The sequence below is a fragment of the Sylvia atricapilla genome, chromosome 6 (assembly GCF_009819655.1).
Source record: "Sylvia atricapilla isolate bSylAtr1 chromosome 6, bSylAtr1.pri, whole genome shotgun sequence".
Lineage (NCBI taxonomy): Eukaryota > Metazoa > Chordata > Aves > Passeriformes > Sylviidae > Sylvia > Sylvia atricapilla.
The window spans coordinates 37,152,789-37,169,804 of record NC_089145.1 but is presented as its reverse complement, the minus strand read 5'-3'; the positions used below and the strand labels follow the sequence as shown (position 1 = coordinate 37,169,804).

The 17,016-nt window shown below is 44.3% G+C and overlaps 1 protein-coding gene and 1 pseudogene across 1 annotated transcript; one reads left to right on the top strand and one right to left on the bottom strand.

Moving 5' to 3' along the window:
* The first annotated feature begins 1,535 nt into the window (after positions 1-1,535).
* On the top strand, positions 1,536-10,765 carry GMFB (glia maturation factor beta). The gene is made up of 7 exons (XM_066321547.1): positions 1,536-1,567; positions 4,057-4,153; positions 4,547-4,596; positions 5,531-5,580; positions 6,607-6,689; positions 7,944-8,017; positions 10,308-10,765. Exons 1-7 carry the CDS (start codon positions 1,565-1,567, stop codon positions 10,377-10,379), a joined length of 429 nt encoding a protein of 142 aa, XP_066177644.1. The 5' UTR covers positions 1,536-1,564; the 3' UTR covers positions 10,380-10,765.
* Positions 10,766-10,789: 24 nt separating this feature from the next.
* On the bottom strand, positions 10,790-12,913 carry LOC136362027 (splicing factor YJU2 pseudogene; annotated as a pseudogene).
* Positions 12,914-17,016: the final 4,103 nt, after the last annotated feature.

Genomic DNA, 17,016 nt, shown 5'->3' with positions numbered 1-17,016 from the left:
GCTGTTGCTGTTGTGTGCTTGCACAGAGAGCTCTTAAAGCCACAGTGGTGGCACTCAGGGCAGGATTCAGCTTTGCCACCCTGCCAGAGACTGGAGAGCTCAGTGTGCCTCAGCTTTGTCCCTGGCAGCTGCCAGTCACAGCTGCAGTGCCAGTGGCTGTGAGGTGACCCAAAGCCGCCCCCCTGGGAGCACACAGCTATGCCTTGGTTCCTCCTTGTGCTGGAATGCAGGTCAGATGGACTACTGGCAAGGAATTGATGGCTGTGAGGGCTCTGAGGCCCTCGCACAGGCTGCCCTGAAAGCTGTGCCTGCCCCATCCCCTGCAAGCGTTCAAGGCCATGTTAGGTAGGATTTGGAGTATCCTGGTCTAGTGGAAGGTGTTCCAACCCACAGCAGTGGGGTAAGAACTGGATAATCTCTGGGGTGCATTCCAACCCAAACCAGATTGTGATCCTTTGATTAGGTGGGAAATTAGGAAAAGGTTCTTCCCCCAGAAGATGTTCATGCACTTGAACAGGCTCCTGAGGGAACAGTCATGGCCCCAACGCTGACAGATCTTAATGCCCCCAGGCAAAGGTGTGGGATTTTTGTGGCTTTCCTCTGCAGGGCCAGGAATTGGGCTTGATGATCCCTGTGAGGTGGGTCCCTTTCACCTCAAGATATTCTGTGATTTTGTGCGAGGCTTCAGTAGCTGCTCAGCAATCTCACATTTCTGTGGTGTTCCCTGAAGCCCTTGGTGAAAATCTGCAATTTTAAGTTATAAATTTGGTGTTTAAATCATTAGCATAATTCACTAGAAATCATCTGAGATCTGCAGGCTGCATCTGTACTTTCGAGTGAGGAAAGCAATTATGTTCTTGAATCTGTTATGCAATCCCTGAAAGTGCATTTTTCTCTGCTCTAACATAATCTAAAATTGAGAGCGGCACGGAAAAGGCCAAATATTCACTCCAGCATCAGGAAAACCTCACATCAAGACCCTATTGACGAGCTGCGCGGGCCCAACTCTGGCTGCTCCGGTTTGTGACTTGTGTGCTGGAGACACCGCATGACTTCCAGAGTTACTCTCCACTTGTACACACAACAAGCAGCGCGAGCAGTACAACTTCTGATTCGCCTTATGCTTCAACTCCAGGGTTTAAACCTTCAGTCTTTGCCCTTTCGAAGGTACATTAAGGGCTGTGAAACCGAACCCGTCCCGTCCAGTGCCGCCTCCCCCAGAACCCCAGAGCGAAATGGCGCCTGAGGGCGAGCCCGCGAGTTGCCATGGCAACGGGGATGGAGGCGGGGCCGGGGCTGCACGGCAATAGAGAAGGAGCGTGTTGCTGGGCATCACGTGATCCTGCATTTTCCCGCCCTCCCGTCCCCTCCCGCGCTCGGCGGCCTTGAACCTCCCCGCTGCCCGTAGGTGCGTGACGCCGCCCCGCCCACCCCGGGAGAGCGCTGTTGATTGCTCGGAGGGCGAGGGAGGGGGCGGGGCTTGCGCCACGCAGGCGCCCTGAGGGTGGGGACGCAACCCAGTGAAGAGCCGGCGGCGGCGGCGGCGGTTGGTGCGCGCGCCAAGATGGTGAGGGGGGAGCGCGCGCCGCTCCCTCAGGGGGGACCCGGCGGGATCGTGAAGGGCGGGGGTCCGGCCGGGAGGGGACTCGCCCCGCTGAGATAATGCATGGTTAGATTCAGAAAGATTCGATAGGGAGATGGTAGAACAACCAGCAAGAGACCGCTTCATCTGACCTCTGAGGAACTGGTTTTGTGTCTGTGAAACGGCTGATGGCTTGGTCGCACCTGGCTGTTGCTTGTCATGTAATGTTTCGAGCTAATTCGCTGAAGAACGTCTGATTGTTGCGCATTGAACTAATTCACCCGAGTGGTAAATTTGGACTTGAGCTGTGATTGCTGGTCGTAATAGACCAAGAGAAACAGGGACTAGTGGATGAATCCTGTGGGGTACTTTGCATTAATATTGGCTAATGGGTAAAGAAGTGGTTGTGGGAAGAGTCATGCATGTTGCTTTTAGTAAAGGTTTGGGGAGGTGAACCCTCCTGTGGAAGGAGCAGTTGCAAAGGAAATTCGATGAAATCTTGTGGCTGGTTTGCTGCGTGCCTCTCTAGTGAGAGTCGTGCTTGAGGCACTTTGGGAAATTCATGTTTACTTGTCAGTCTGACGGTGCGGGGAGTGGGTGTCCCCAGGGGGATCTGCACAGGAGTGTCCAGAGAGCAGCAGCATCGCCCTCGGTGGCGTGTCCGTGTCTGTGCAGCAATCCTGCCGTGGCTTTCTTGAGTTTTTGTTAAGCCAAGCGTTGGTGAGCCGGCTTAGCCCCGATAAACAGTCCGAATCTGATGTTACCAAGTGTTTTCCCTCAGATTCCCTCAGGGATTTGTGTTTGTATGGCTGCACAGGTGTGAGCAAGAGCACGGCTTGTCTGCTGGGAGAAGCTGGTGAGCCCAGAGAACTGGGAGAAAAGGTTCTTTCACAAAAGAGTATTTAATATAAAATAAAACCTCAGCTTTGAAATGCAGCCCTGAATCCTGTTGGGTTTTTTAACTGAGACCTCCTGTTAAGAGTGGGTATTAGTGACATTTTATATGAAACACAACTTCAACTATGAAATGCAGCCCTGAATTTTGTTGTGTTTTTAAATATTTTTTGGGATTTTTTCCTGAATTAGTGAGAATGGGTACTAGGGATCTTTCACAGAATCCAGGATGAGTTAGGTTGGAAAAGACCTCTGAGATCATCGAGTTCAACCTGTTTGGGTCACAGCTAGCCACGCGCTGATCAGAAGGAGCCAAGGGCAATCTTTGACGTTTAGGGGAAACAAGCAAAATCAGGGAGGCTGTACAGGCAGTGCCTGAGCTGTGCTCTCACAGCAGAGCCTGATTTCCTCTCCAGCTGTCCAGAGGAAGCAGAGGGATGAGACTTTGTGCCAGAATTTGGTCAAGGTGGAAATCTCTTCAGGAGCAACAACAAACGCGGGGTTGCAGAGCCACCCGTCTGCTTTTTGGGGAGATCTCACAATGTTAAACATGAGGAGACAGAACTGAGAGCTTAAATAGTGACATTCTGGTTTAAAATCAGTGATTTGTCTCAATGCAAGAGCTCTTTATTAGAGCTTTTGATTGGTATAACTTTCATAAATTTTTTATCTGAGGATTTTTTTTAAGGAAACCTTGAAATACAGTTACTTTGGACAAAGTTCTTGATGACTTGGGAGTTCACAAATACAGTGTAAGCTGCAGATTTTAAGTAACTTCTTTATCAAGCTGATATGAACCCCTTGGTGATGGAGGTTGTGTGTATAAAATGTTGCTCAGGAAATGGCAGTGGTTGTTGGCTTGGTGCAGTTCAGAAATTGCATGTATAAGGGAAGATAACCTGCACGGTTGCTTGTGAAACAGTAATTTCCTTCCTCATCTTCAGTGTGATGACTAATATGGTATCTGAGCATCTCTGCTGAGAGCTTGGTGTGCACAGGGGGAAATGGCTGCATGTTTTTGGGTTAAAATGTCTGAAACTCTTTCTGTGTGTATGAATCTCAGAAAATAATTATGTTTGTGGGTAAAAATAAACAAGGACAATGTTCTTAAAAACTATTAGTAGCTCTTATGTTAAATGCTTAAATTACTTTATCCCATTTGCTGTCACCCTAAGGGACTCGCTTATTTCTGGGCTTGGAAAATGAAGTGTAAAATTTACTTTTTAAGTGTAGAACTGTAAAGTCTACTTCTGAAGTGTAAAGTTTACTTCTAAGAGATCTGGGAATAATCCCAGTTCAGGAGTAGTTAATAAAACACTCCTAGTTAACTGTGTGGCTTTGAGTCAAGAAATTAAAATGGATAAATGTTCTGTTGAATGTGTTTTTTAAAAAGGGAACAAATTTGCTTTCACCCAAGTTTTTTCTGGTTTATATGATGCTCTGAAGGTGTGGACAAGCTGCATGCAGGCTGTCTTCAGTAGGGTTTATGCACAGATATGTGTGACACAGAGATTTTATTGTCTGTTTCACATTCTAGAAGGATTTATCTCTCCCTCCCCTCTGCCATTTCCTTTCTGCAGAGTGAATCTCTGGTGGTTTGTGATGTTGCTGAAGACCTGGTGGAGAAACTGAGAAAATTCCGATTTCGCAAAGAGACCAACAATGCTGCCATTATAAGTGAGTTCTGAAGATGCCTGACAAAAATTGTCAGAAAATCCTCTCTCCCGTTTTCTTCCCTGTGTAATGTTGCTGCTGTATCAGGTCAGCATGAGCCAGGAGGGTGTTTGTTCTCTGAGCTGCAGCACTTCCAATTCTGCCTGTAATTTTAACAATAAAACAGAGCTGTTCTTAGGATTCAAGTCTCCATCTGCTCTTAGCAGAGTATTTATATTTAATTATGGCTCAGAGTCTACCACTGTTTGGAAAATGATTTTGGGAAGTGATGGGATACACTGAAGAAGAAAAACAGAATCACAAGGACTGTAATTGTTGAGTGCTAAAAAGCTTCATGCGTCCATTGTATAAATCAATTGAAAAAAACATTGATCGGTGTTTTATTTTGATTTGTAGTGAAAATCGACAAGGATAAGCAGTTGGTGGTGCTGGATGAGGAGCATGAGGTTTGTTAAATGAATTGTAAATAAGAGTATCTTCAGCCTGCAATATATTGTTGTCTCTAAGGTACTGCCTTAGTTTCAAATTGTTATCAAACTCTTAATCTAATTTGAGTCATGAGCTTATTTAAATGCATGGTCACTCTGCATGTAAAGCACAGCACCATTAATAGTGAAATTATGCAGAAGCATTTGAGTTGACTAATTAATTGCACCAAAAAAAAGTTATTTTAAAGCTGTTTCAACAATGTAAAAAGCATCTTTGGCACCTGCTGGCTTTTTGAAGAGATTTCTGCTGTGTTTCCACATAGATCTGCACATTTGCCTCTGAGCTGGTCTGCCATCAATTAGAAGCAGGATTGCTAATCCCCTGCAGACTCTAAATTTGATGGGTGGCATAATAAGGTCAGCCCAGTGTGTGGTGTTTCTTAATGGTCCATAGGGCAAAATTAAATCCTTCCCAGGGATTTGAGCATTAACCATAGCTCTTGTTCCCTAGAACTTGGATGTTAATGTAACACTTAAATGTAATGGTGACTCTTTTGTTTGCTGAAGGAGGAAGGACTGATTTTTTCCAAACTTTTGATTTATGTAGCCGATTTTAACTGACTTCATGGTGTGTGCTTGCTTATTTCTGTTTAGCACTAGGGTTGGCAAAGCATGGTAGCTGCCAGCATAGTCAACTAGAGCCAAAACTGTTTTCTAAACTCATTATGCCTAAAATAGGGTTGATTATTCATGTTAGCATTAATTCTGTGTTTAGTCATAGGAGTCTATTGGCAAACAAGTCTTCCTAAACTGTTGTAGTAATTTGGGAGGCCCTAATCAGTTCACCTGTAGATCAACATCTGCCTTGCAGGTGTTTTGCTGCCCATTACCATGCTTTAACCTTCCAGTGAGAGATGCTTGCTCAAATATTGCTTGTGTTTAATGTCACCAGGGTATTTCTCCTGATGAGCTAAAGGACGAGCTGCCTGAGAGACAACCTCGATATCCTTCCTATGCTGCTGCCATTTGGACTTACTCACTCCTGGAAGCTGTTCAAAATGTTGGACTTCACCTTTTTAGGCCAATAATTGCTGTAGTGTGATCTTGCTGATCCTTTATTTGTGAAATAACCCAGGGATCAGTTCTCAGGCTGCACTGAACTGCTGTACCACTTGTTGAAACAATGACTCATTTAAGCCTTTCCTGATATTTGATTTCCTTTTAGACTATATAATGTTTGGGGAAGTAAAGCAAAGCCATGCTGCTGGTAATGTAAAGAAGTGAGTAAAATATACCAGTTGGCTACTTCTAAATATAGAAATCTCTCTGTGTAACTCTGGATCTGTTTTGGTACTTTCTCAGGATGTGGCTGTTGTTGTTTTGCTGCAGTTACTGATTCTGTGGGATTGCTGTGGGCATGTGATCCAGGGAGGAATCCCTGTTTTGAAAAAAACAGGAACAAAAGAGGGTCAAGTAAATTACTCTTTAACTAACGAAATAAAAGAGGCACTTAAGTTACATGTGAAGAAAATACCTGCCCAATTAGCCTCAAGAGCTGGCTGGCACTGTTCCCTTCTCTGTGTTCTGAATCTTCCCTTTCATGTCCACAGTGCAGTGGGAGGCTGTAAAACAGGAGTCCTGGCTAAAACTCTGATTGAAATTCAGGAAAACACCTGAAACAACGAAGTTCTTGGTCAGCAAAGAAAGAATTAGGCTTTCATTAAGCCAGAACCACACTGGTGGGTGTGGGAAGTCTTTTTACAAAGTTGCGAGAGGAATATTTGTGATGAGAGGGTGATTTTTAGCTCTGGTATGAAACATTACTACAGAGACAGCCTTCACATTGAGGCGGGGCCAGTTCTGAAAGTCAGATGTGGAAGTGAAAACAGAACAGTGAGGTTATTATTGCCAAATTAAAACATCATCTAAAATGTAACACTGATCTGTGCCTGCATCAAGCTCTGATAGCTAAGGATTATATCCTACTAAAATAATGGATTTCCTAGTTTCTTTAACCTCAGAAAAAACATTTATTGTTTATAGTTACAAGTACCAGCATGAAGATGGAAGAGTTTCTTATCCATTGTGTTTTATCTTCTCCAGTCCAGTTGGTGAGTGAACTTTGTGATTGGTAGCTACTGTGTGTTGTAAATTTGGGAATATTCTTTTCTAGGGAAGATAAAACTGAGTACTTAGTGCTCTCAAGGAGGTTTTTTTTGCCTTTGAGGTTCACATTTAGGGCACTTCAGATGTATGATAGAAGAGATTCTCCCTTTCCCACTTCTGAAGGCTGAACTGGAGTGTTGGTTTCCTGCTTAGCTGGCCAAAAGGTGTGTCTGCCTAAATGCGCCTGTTCTCAGTGTGCTCAACAACCCTCCTCTAAAGGACAAGGCCTAGAGCACTCTGTGTCTACTCATGGAGGTTTAACTTCATTTTAACCTGTTTTCTCCTCAGACCTTGGGGAATCCTTAAAACATGACCAACCCTGTAAGGCTCAGATAATGAGTGGAGAGAGGGCTGGACGACACTACCTCTGCTGAGTGGTTCTGTTTGCCTGTCTCCTGCTATTCAGGCATTAGTGACTGGAAGGGAAGAAGTTCCTCTCATCTCAGAAGGACAAAGGAACCCATTTCTTTCCGGGGGTCTTAGAATCCTATTCCTTTCATTCTACCCATGAAAGGAAGAGGATTCTAAGAGGGTTAGGATGGGATTTGAGAGGAGACTTTTCAGGGGGCCTGGATGTAATGGGCAGCAGTAGAGGATGCTGTGAGGGGATAGTCTAAAGAGCTTTTCACAGCCATGGCTGAAAAGGAAAAGGGGGTCCCTAACCCAGATTTGAGCACGTGAAAGTGCTGGGGGAATAGAATGTTCCAGGAGGCTCTAATCCTGGATCATCCCAAGTTTGTAGAGAGCAGATAGAGCATCCTCTTGCTTGTGTCACAGCAACCCTCAACATCAGCTTACTTGGACAGGGCACTGTGTAATTTTAATAGAAGCCAAATAACCTTGGTCTTGGTTTGGGCTTACAGAGCTGAATTGCTGCTAGGCTTCCATCTGTATTCTGTATTGTAGTAGTGTATCTTGCTGGTATTAATGGATTATCCTTGTTATCCCCTGGAAGAAGATAAACTGATTGCATTGTTTTACCCTTCATTTCTTAGAACTAGAGTAACTAGGTATATAAAAGTTTAGCAATTACTGAGCATATTGTTCTGTAGTTACCTAAGAATCTTTCTGTGAATGTCTTAAGCTTTCACTTTGAATTCTTAAAAAAAAAAAACAACCCACCCAACCTTGTTTTTTAAAGTCTTGCAGTCAAAATAACTACACAAACTCTCTTTCCCTCCCCCTCCCCACAACTACAGGATGTAAGCCTGAGCAGCAGATGATGTATGCTGGAAGCAAGAATAAGCTTGTACAGACAGCTGAACTCACTAAGGTACAACTGGCTTTTGAAATAACTCTTTTCCCCCTTCACTGCAGGTTGTTATTTTGTGTCTTGCTCGAACCAATGGCAAGAAGGGTTTTGTGAGAATTTATGGTTACAGTGAACAGAGTCTGGTTTAGGAAGACTGAAGGAGGAGTATGTGTGGAGATTTCTAGCCTAAACCACCAGGAGGAACAGTGTTCTCTAAAACAAAAATATCCCTCAGTAGGATGGACATCTTTGCTGTGGGGGAGGAATTTACTGATGGGAGGAATAGACTGAAGCCTCAGTGTGGTGTAGAACAGATCAGTTTAGCTGTTTCTTGAGGCTGGATGCTTGCAGAACAGCCTGCAGAGTAAGTAACATGTGCCAAGTGATGAACAATTTCTTCCTGTGTTGGGTTCTTCCAGTACTGACACCAGAAGAAATCACTGCATTCACTAGGCCTGGCTGTGTTCATAATTTAGAAATGTCACCTATTTTTCAATTTGGAGATCTTTGAAATCTTTGCCTAATTGGCACCTAGACTCCTTTTTGCCTCAAGCAGTAAAGCTTAATAGAGTCAGTAGCTGCTTCAGGTTTTTCATATCATGTGAAATGACTGCAGAACTTCCAGTAGCACTGTTCCCTTTAGGTCTTCCATATCCTGCTGAGTCCTTTAACATGCCAGTAAAATGGTCAGTGAGAGAACTGTGAATCATAGAGTGGCTTGGGTTGGAAGGGACCTTCATGTTCATTTGTTCAAACATCTCCCACTAGACCAGGTTGCTCCAAGCTCCATCCAACTTCTTCCTCCTCCAGCTGTACCTTGTAAGAAAAGACACCTCTGTTATAAATTAGACCTCCAGTTGATAGGAGTCAATAAGAACGCAGTAGAAAATGGCAGAAACAATCAGCACAGCCCCAAGAAATTTTTTTTTAGATCTGTTGAAACTGCATCTTGGAGGGCTGATAGCTGTGATAGAAAGGAGGAAGAGAATTTTCAGTAAGCAAGCAGAAAGGGTTGGTGAGAAGAAGGTGAAAGCCTGGGAAGTAGCTCAGTTGGAGCTCCTATCAAATTCAGCCTGAATGGCTTTTGAATGCAACTCCAGGACTGAGTATAGAGGTTCATGATCATTCATCTTCCTCCTGAAGCCTGAGAACATAGGCTGTCTCTAGTTGGCATTGCCTGCTTGCTCTCCAAATGTGCTTTATTCTTGCCACATGCTGAGCTGTGTTTCATTTTAACTCATGCTGTGACTTCCTCCTGGTGTGATTTTTGCTCATGACTCAGCTGAGTTCTCTCATCAGTCTCTTGTGACTTGCATATTAGCTTGGTTCCTGTTAAGCTGTTCTGTTCTTGTAACACTGATTTTTGGAGTTTCTCTATTTTGAAGGCCTGTGAATTTGTAAAATTACCTGACTTTTGTCTTGAGTATCTCATAGACTCCAGTAATCAAGGCATAATTAAGGTAGTTTCTCTTCAGGCTATGAAAAAAACCCCCTAACCAGTTACTTGCCTACATGGAATGTAAAAGTATATTGGTGTTTTGGACCTTGTTTTCTGCTTCAAGGCTGCATTAAAGGTTCATTGAAGATTTCACAAAGCTTTGGGTTTATAGCTTTTAGGTTGTGTTGTGGGATTTGCTCAGAGAAGCTGTGGCTGTCCCTGGATCCGTGGAAGTGTCCCAGGCGAGGCTTGGAGCAACCTGGGATAGTGGAAGGTGTCCCTGCCCATGGCAGGGGATTGGAACTGGATGGTCTTTAAGATCCCTTGCAACTCTAACCATTCTATGCTTTTAGGATTTTGTTGGATTTTTTTCCCCAAGTTTTCTGTTTTGAGATACTTTGCAGGTAAAATAATATGCTACTGGATATTATGAATTTATTTCAGTTCAAAGAAAAAATAACTGTGTGTTGTACTAAGCAAAATTGCTGAAGTTCGTGCTTAAATCAACCCAGATATTAAATGAATTAGTATTCTTCAAAATACTGTCTTGCTGAGATAATGCATGAGAGATGGGGCCACTTCAGGATTATTTTAAAATGTAGTACTGTGCTTTCCTCATATTCTTAAGGGACGAGAGTAGAGCTGAGAAATAGCAATTACAAGATTCTTGTTCATGTTAGTGATGTGTTTTGCCACTTAGTCTTGTGCATTTTCCTCTGATCTGATGCTTTCAAGAAAGCACCTGAAAATTGTAGGTTGGTGAGGGGTTTATTGCAGGTCAGACAACATGTGTGGAAAGATCCGTCTTGCATTGTGTGCTAGTCCCTTTCCAGTCTCATCCCTCAGGAATTGATGCAATGCCATTTTGTTTAGGTATTCGAAATCAGAAATACAGAAGACCTTACTGAAGAATGGCTGCGTGAGAAACTGGGCTTCTTCCACTAAGGAAAACTTCTGTTCTAAGTATTTATATACCATCCTGGTGATACTGGAACCAGACATGAGTACTTACATCCTAGCAATGCACTGTATTCACAGCTGTCTCCTGCAGTATCTCTCTTGTGCAGAGTTTGTGCAAAGAATGACAGGTCTGTCTCCTTGAAGTAACAAATCTTTGCAGGTGTTTCCTTATTTGTACCTGCTGAAAGGGAATACTCCTCTGCAGGGACTCCTTTTGCACTCCTGTGACTAATATTTCTGTAACTAAAATAGTTCAGTTCTGGGGTTTATAACCGTGTACAAATATCATTTGGAAGCTGACGCTAACTTTTTCTGAGCTACAAACGCATCCTTATGACACACATTAGCCATTTATATGCACAGTTTATGTACTATTGTTGCATTGTGTTTTTTTTTCCCAATGATCCCTCGGGCCCCTGACTGTGCTTCAGCTCTGTGTGGGGCTTCAGGAGCAGCAGTGAGCCGGGATAGCCCCTGCTCCCTCCCTGCTGCTGGCTCCTCAGTTGCTGGCACTGTCATTGTAGGCTCCCAACAAACCAGTGAGGACGTGGCTCCTGCTGCTGAAATCGAGCCGGTGTTGGCCACGGTGCCTTGGGTTTCCATCCCATTCTCCAGGGCAGGATCCAGCTTCTGCTTCCTGTGGGCCACAGCCCAGCCAGCTGGGCCTTGGTGCTGAGCTTGCCCATGTTCTGCTCCCAGCTCTCCGTCCTCAGCTTCTTGTTCTGGGGCTGGAGGTCCTCCTGCAGGATGTCTTTGGGTGTTGTTTGGGCCGTGGGATTCAGGTGGGCTTTTGCCGGTTCCTCGTCAGAGTCGGAATCCACCAGGAGCCGGCAGGTCTGGGCCTGTTCCAGCATGGCCTTCATCTCCTGCTCATCTTCCTCTTGCTCCTTGTGCCTCTGATCCTCCTCCAGCTCCTTGTGTTGCCTCAGTGTTTAAGCATGGCCTCAAAATCCACATTGGCCTGGCACCGGTTGAGCTCCTTCAGCTCCTGCAGGTTCTCCAGGACCTCCATCTCCAGCTTAGATTCCTTAGTTGGGTTCTCCAGGACCTTCATGGGATTGTTGGCTGTTCCTCTTCCCTCTCTTTCTGCAATCTTTGCTGGATTGAAGTCTGGGGGGTAATACTTGTTCAGTACCTTCCATTCTGACATTGCTGCGGCTTCTCCCAATCCCTGGTGCTTCTAGGTTTGACACAGGCTTGACTTCTGTGTGGTGACATGTCCCCAGGGTCTGCCCACAAGTGGCAGTGTCCAGTTGTCTTGGTTTGGAAAGAGAGGTGTCTTCCAGGGAAAGCCAGAGCTTCCCTTGGAATGGAGAATGTAAACTCTCTCCCTCCGAGTTACAATTTTGAAATTAAGGGGCTTTCAGGCAAAGATATGGGAATAGGAGTAACAGTTCTTGACTAGATATATTAAAAGCAAAAATGTAGTAGTGCAAAAAAAAAAGAAAAAAAAAAAAACCCTGATAGAGTCAGAATTCAACCTGACACCCTATTGGTCAGGGTGTTGTTGGTAGCAGTCGAATTAAGTCCTCCTGGAGTGACAGATGTGGTTCTAGCAGAGATGATCCTGTAGTGTAGTTTTCCTCTGAAGGTCCAGTGGTGGTGAGATGGGTCTAGTCTTCCTCTGGGAATCCAGTGCAAACAGGCTGTCGAGGTGTTCTGAATCTCAGGCTTGATTCAGGTAGGAATGCTTGGCTCCTCCCCCTGGGTGGAGCCTCTCCCAATGGGTTGATCTAATTTTATCAGTCATGCAGTGAGCCTTAATGGCCCATTAACAGAAGAAAACCCCTGGAGAGAGGATGGGTCCTGGAAGAGATAAAGAACACTGCTCCACCTGGTTTTAACAGCTGGCCCATTAACAGAAGACACCCACCCTCCTCCCCTCCTGGAGTTATGTGGAATAGGTTGTAGAAGAAATGAAAACACCTCCCCAACCGCTTTCAGCGGGTGGCAATGGAATACACACTGCTGGCTACATCTTGCTTTGCACCCCAAGACAGCAGTGCAGGCAGTGTTGTAGGTGCAGTCTCACAGTCTAGCTAGTCAGCTCCAGGATAAGGCAGTCTGAGCATGTTCGTGGTGACAGGATACATGCGACTCCAGCGCATGCTGTTTGGGTGGCTGTGCAGACGCACTCGGTGCCTCTCTGCAGTAGCTAGGCACTGCTTTGTGGCAGCAAGGTACAGCTTTGCAGCAGCTGAGGGGGTTTTTTGTGTGATTGGTGTGTTCTGTTGTCAGCGTGTCCCAGCACAGGTCGGTGGTGCTGCACCACTTGGCTGCAGGATGTCCCCCAGAAGAGGTGCCCAGGCATGAGCTGGCGGTGCAGCCCCGCACGGTCGTGGGATGCTCCTCCAGGGAAAAGTCCAGCATGGAGTGGCAGCACAATTTCGTGTGGCTGCTGTGCCCGTGCTTTTCTCTTGCGTGCCTCTTCTAGTGTCCACACCTCCTGCTGCTCCTCTTGGTGCCCTCTCCTTGCTGCTGGCCTCAGTTGGCGGAGCCTGTAGTGTCTCTACCGCCATTCTTGCGTCACGCTCAGTTTTTAACTGCCTTAAAAAGTCCACTAAAAGCCTCCAGGGTTTTATCACATTGATGGCTGCCCCATTTCCTAGGGAGGCTTCTTCGATTATAAACCTGCCAACCCGCTCCCATGTTTTTAAATCTAGAGTGATTCCTTCAGTTATATACAGTCCGTGTTACTTGGACCATGATAGCAGGGCCAAAAGAGCCTGCTTGTGGTATCTCATCTTGTGTTTCTTTAAAAAAGGAATCCATACCTTCATAATGGGGTCTTCGTGTACTGATGCCCACCCTCCCATATTTTTCTTACCTGATGGCATCTTCTCCCATAAATGGGGGGTTCAGACCCACACAGCTTTCTCCACTGCCTTCCGCAGCTATATATGCTGCTCCACCAGAAATCCACAGCTTCTTCCGCTGCTCTCCACAGCCTTACACGCTGCAGGCAGCAATTCCTGCTGTCCTCTGCCTCTCCACAACATCCATAGTGGCTTGTTGCGTCACTGCAGTGTCACCAGACGTCGCACGTGATGCATCCGAGGCAGGGAAGCGACACCACATACTGTCACCAGATTTTTTGACTTAATGTCTTCTCAGTTTTGAAAACTACTTGAAAGCAATTGTTTGGTATTAAAAGGTCAAAATCCTTGTAGAGCAAATCCATCCATTTATCTTTCCATCAAGTCTATGTGAACTGTCTCAAATTCTTGGAACTAATTTTTGTCATTCCAGTCATTCCTCAGTTGCCTGAGTCAATCTTTCTAAATTTCAGGGCAAAGCTTTGACTGTCCAGTTCTCATGCTAATACATTCTCACAGGAACTAGCTGATAACTAAGGGCTGAATTACAACTCTGGTTCCTCTTGTACCAGATTTCTTCTTGCATCTCTATTCTGACACTGTTGAGAAGTTTACCTCTGCTCATTTCCTGTTAGCTGAACACCTAGTGATACTGTGTGCCTTTCATTTGTTAGCTTTAAAAGGACTTGAGAATTTTACACTGCCACTTCTAACAAATTTGGTAAAAACTTTGTTAAAGAATCCAAGTAATATTTGTTCCTAGTGCCTCGTGCTGCAGCTGACATCTGTTAAAACAAAAAGCCAACTTCATTTTCTTTGAAATTCCAGTCATCTGCTCCATTTGTAGGAGTCAAGAGGTTAAAGCTTTTCTTGATAATAAACGATTTATATTTCTTTTGTTATAGAAGTTGGCCACACGTAGTTTTTGAGTACTTTAATTACAACCTCTAACTTTCTTAATGGCTTTTTGGTCAAAATTACATTCCAGATGAAGTTATGCATTAGTGATCATTTGATTTTCATCTACTTAACGGTCCATCTCTTTGAAACAGCAAATCTAATGTGAAAATAGTATTTAACTTTTATAAATGACCAGTCTTTTTACAGGTCTGTTTTATATTGAATAGAGTAGTTGTCTGGTGTGGGACACATTCACCCTGTGCTGTGGCAGGAGGAGCACTCATGGGACAGTCTCTCCCTATCTTGCTTGTGAGTGTTTGTTGTGGTACTGAACAAGTATCTGCACAAAGAGCAGCTTCCTGTTGATAACATACCTTCAAATACAGCTGCCCCAACCAATCTGCTCTCTGGGAAGGAATGCAGTGTTAAATTTGGAGGCCAGTATTTCATGCTGTGAAACCTTTGCTGAAAGTGGGTTTATTTTTCATTTGTCAACACAGGCTGCATTAGTGGTAAAACACTAATTCCTGCAAGATAACAAGGAATTAATTGGCAAAGGTCTTCAGTGTTGGTAAATCTCTACCTAGTTTGATGTTATTGCTCATTTATTTGTATATAAATCTGACTTGAGAGGAGCTTTTCCAAATACATGTTGGAATGATCCAATTAAATTGATCTTTTGGTGCGGGCAAGAAGTGCTTGTAATTAAATTTCTGTGTTAATGTACTGAACTGGAAAAGCAATTTCATTTCCCTGGACGAAAAAATGTTGATTATGAAACTGTTGCTTGATCATTCTGTACTGCAGATCAATAAAAACAATGTCTTTTGTGACAAACATTGTATAAATAAGACTTTGGCTTAAAGGATAATGTCATTCCAAGCATCAGTCTGGAAACAGCAAGAATCTCTTGAGGTTTTTTTGGGATTGTACTAAAGGTGAGGCATGTCAAAGTACAGTGTGGGTGAGAGGGAAGCTGCTGCTTGAAATGTTCAGCTTGATTTGCAGTGGGGAAAAACTGGATTAATCATATCTGTTGTACTTTGTACACTGGTGGGCTGCCAGCAGCCAATTGCTGCCTGCACAGGTCTGCACAAAAGTAACTGAACAAGAGACCTGTATCAGGAGGGAAGGGAGGAGCTGCTGCATGAAATGATCGAATTTGACCTTTCATCTCTGGATTGCTCCACCTTCTGCCAAGAAAACATTGCTCCGTACAGCTGAATCTTCAGCTGAGTTCTTCCTCTTCACACGTTCTTGTGCCTCACTTAAGCACTTTCTGCTTTGGGTGCTGCCCCTGCAGCCTTGCAGGAAGGAAACAGATCCTCATGAGAGTGTTAAAGCCCAGTTTCTCCTGAAAGGTGCTGTTGGTGCTGCTCAGCCCACCAGTATTACTCTTCAGCCCCCCTGCCTGGCAGCTGTTCCTCCCTCCCCTGGCTGACCTGTGGAAGCAGCTGCAGGTTCTGGGAGGATGAGTGTGGGGAGGGCGTTTGCTGTTCCAGCCTTGTTTGTGTTCTCCTTGGTCTTAATGCAGTGTTTTGACACAACTGGCTGCTGCTACTTGTCCTGGGCTCTTGAGATGCAGGTAGTGCTAGCACTTGATTAAACAAAGACATCATTTTGTTCAAGTCTTTCCTGCACAAATAATCCTTGTTTTCATAACATCCTTTCCCCACCTTATCTGTAGAACTGTGTGTTCTGTGCTGCTGCCCCCTTAGGCTCAGTGGGAGGCAGATAGAGTCCATATTCAGGCAGTATGTTCCAGATGGCCTTTGCTGGTGAGTTGCCCATCTCTAATCACACATTTCTCTTGAATTTTCAGACCTCTGAAGGACAAAAAATAAACCTAGGGGAGCCTTTGTAGCTAAAGGTCTGAGAGTCAGCATTTTCCATTGGTAGCTCCTATTTTTCAGGAGTTAGTAAGTTTGCCATAAAATCCTTGGTCTGGAGTTAAAGGTCTCTCCAAGGGAGACTTCTGCCACAATTTATTAGGTTTGCTTTAAATATTGACTAGATGGCTGGGATACAGCTCTTGTAATCCTATTCATTGATGGTAAGCTGAATTAAAGCATGAGTTTGCATGTCAGCCTATGAAATAGACTTGTAGTGTTTTGAATATTTTTAACAAAAAAAAATAAATGCTGGTATTTGATGGTTTAAGTGTATTTCTAGTATCATGAATACTGTTCTATTAAAGAAGGCAATAATGCAGGTGTTGACACCTTTTTCACTTCTCCAAAGGAGCATCTTTGCATTTGTACCAGGATTCCATTTTTGTATCTTTAATTGTAAAATAGCTTGTCCAGAAACAATGGCAGGGGTCTGACTCAAACAGGCAGAAGCAAGAGAATTCAATTTCTTACTTCAGTGCATTCCAAAAATAAACATCATGAACACTTTTTTACACATATACGTAGTGACTGTGAAATGGAGCCACAGTGGGACACGAGAAGGGGCTCAGTGGAACTCATGTGTTTGTTCTGTGGTTCAGACTCATTGCCTTAAAAGGTGAGAGGTTCATGGCCAGATTTGAGAATTTGGCAGTTCCATGAAAATACCAGTAACCAGTACAACTTCCATCTGCTGTTTAGTCTCTGCTACTCCACATTGCATGTTTACTTTAAACCAAATCTTTTATTGCTAAGCATGGTGCTTGTATTGGTTTAAATAAAAAGTTTCATTAAGAGGTTGCGTTGCCCTGTTTTAATTGCAAAGCGGTCCCTCTGTGACAGGGAAGATCTGGTAATGCTTGGTATGATCTTCCTCCTTTTCTCAGCTTCCTGGAGTTTGTGTTGGACTTGCAGTGTGTCTTCAGTTTTGACTGCTCCCTCATTTGCTGTTGTACCTAAAATAATTCCTGTTTCCATCTGCTGTGCTGGGGAGAAGAGGAGCTGTTTAAATACTGC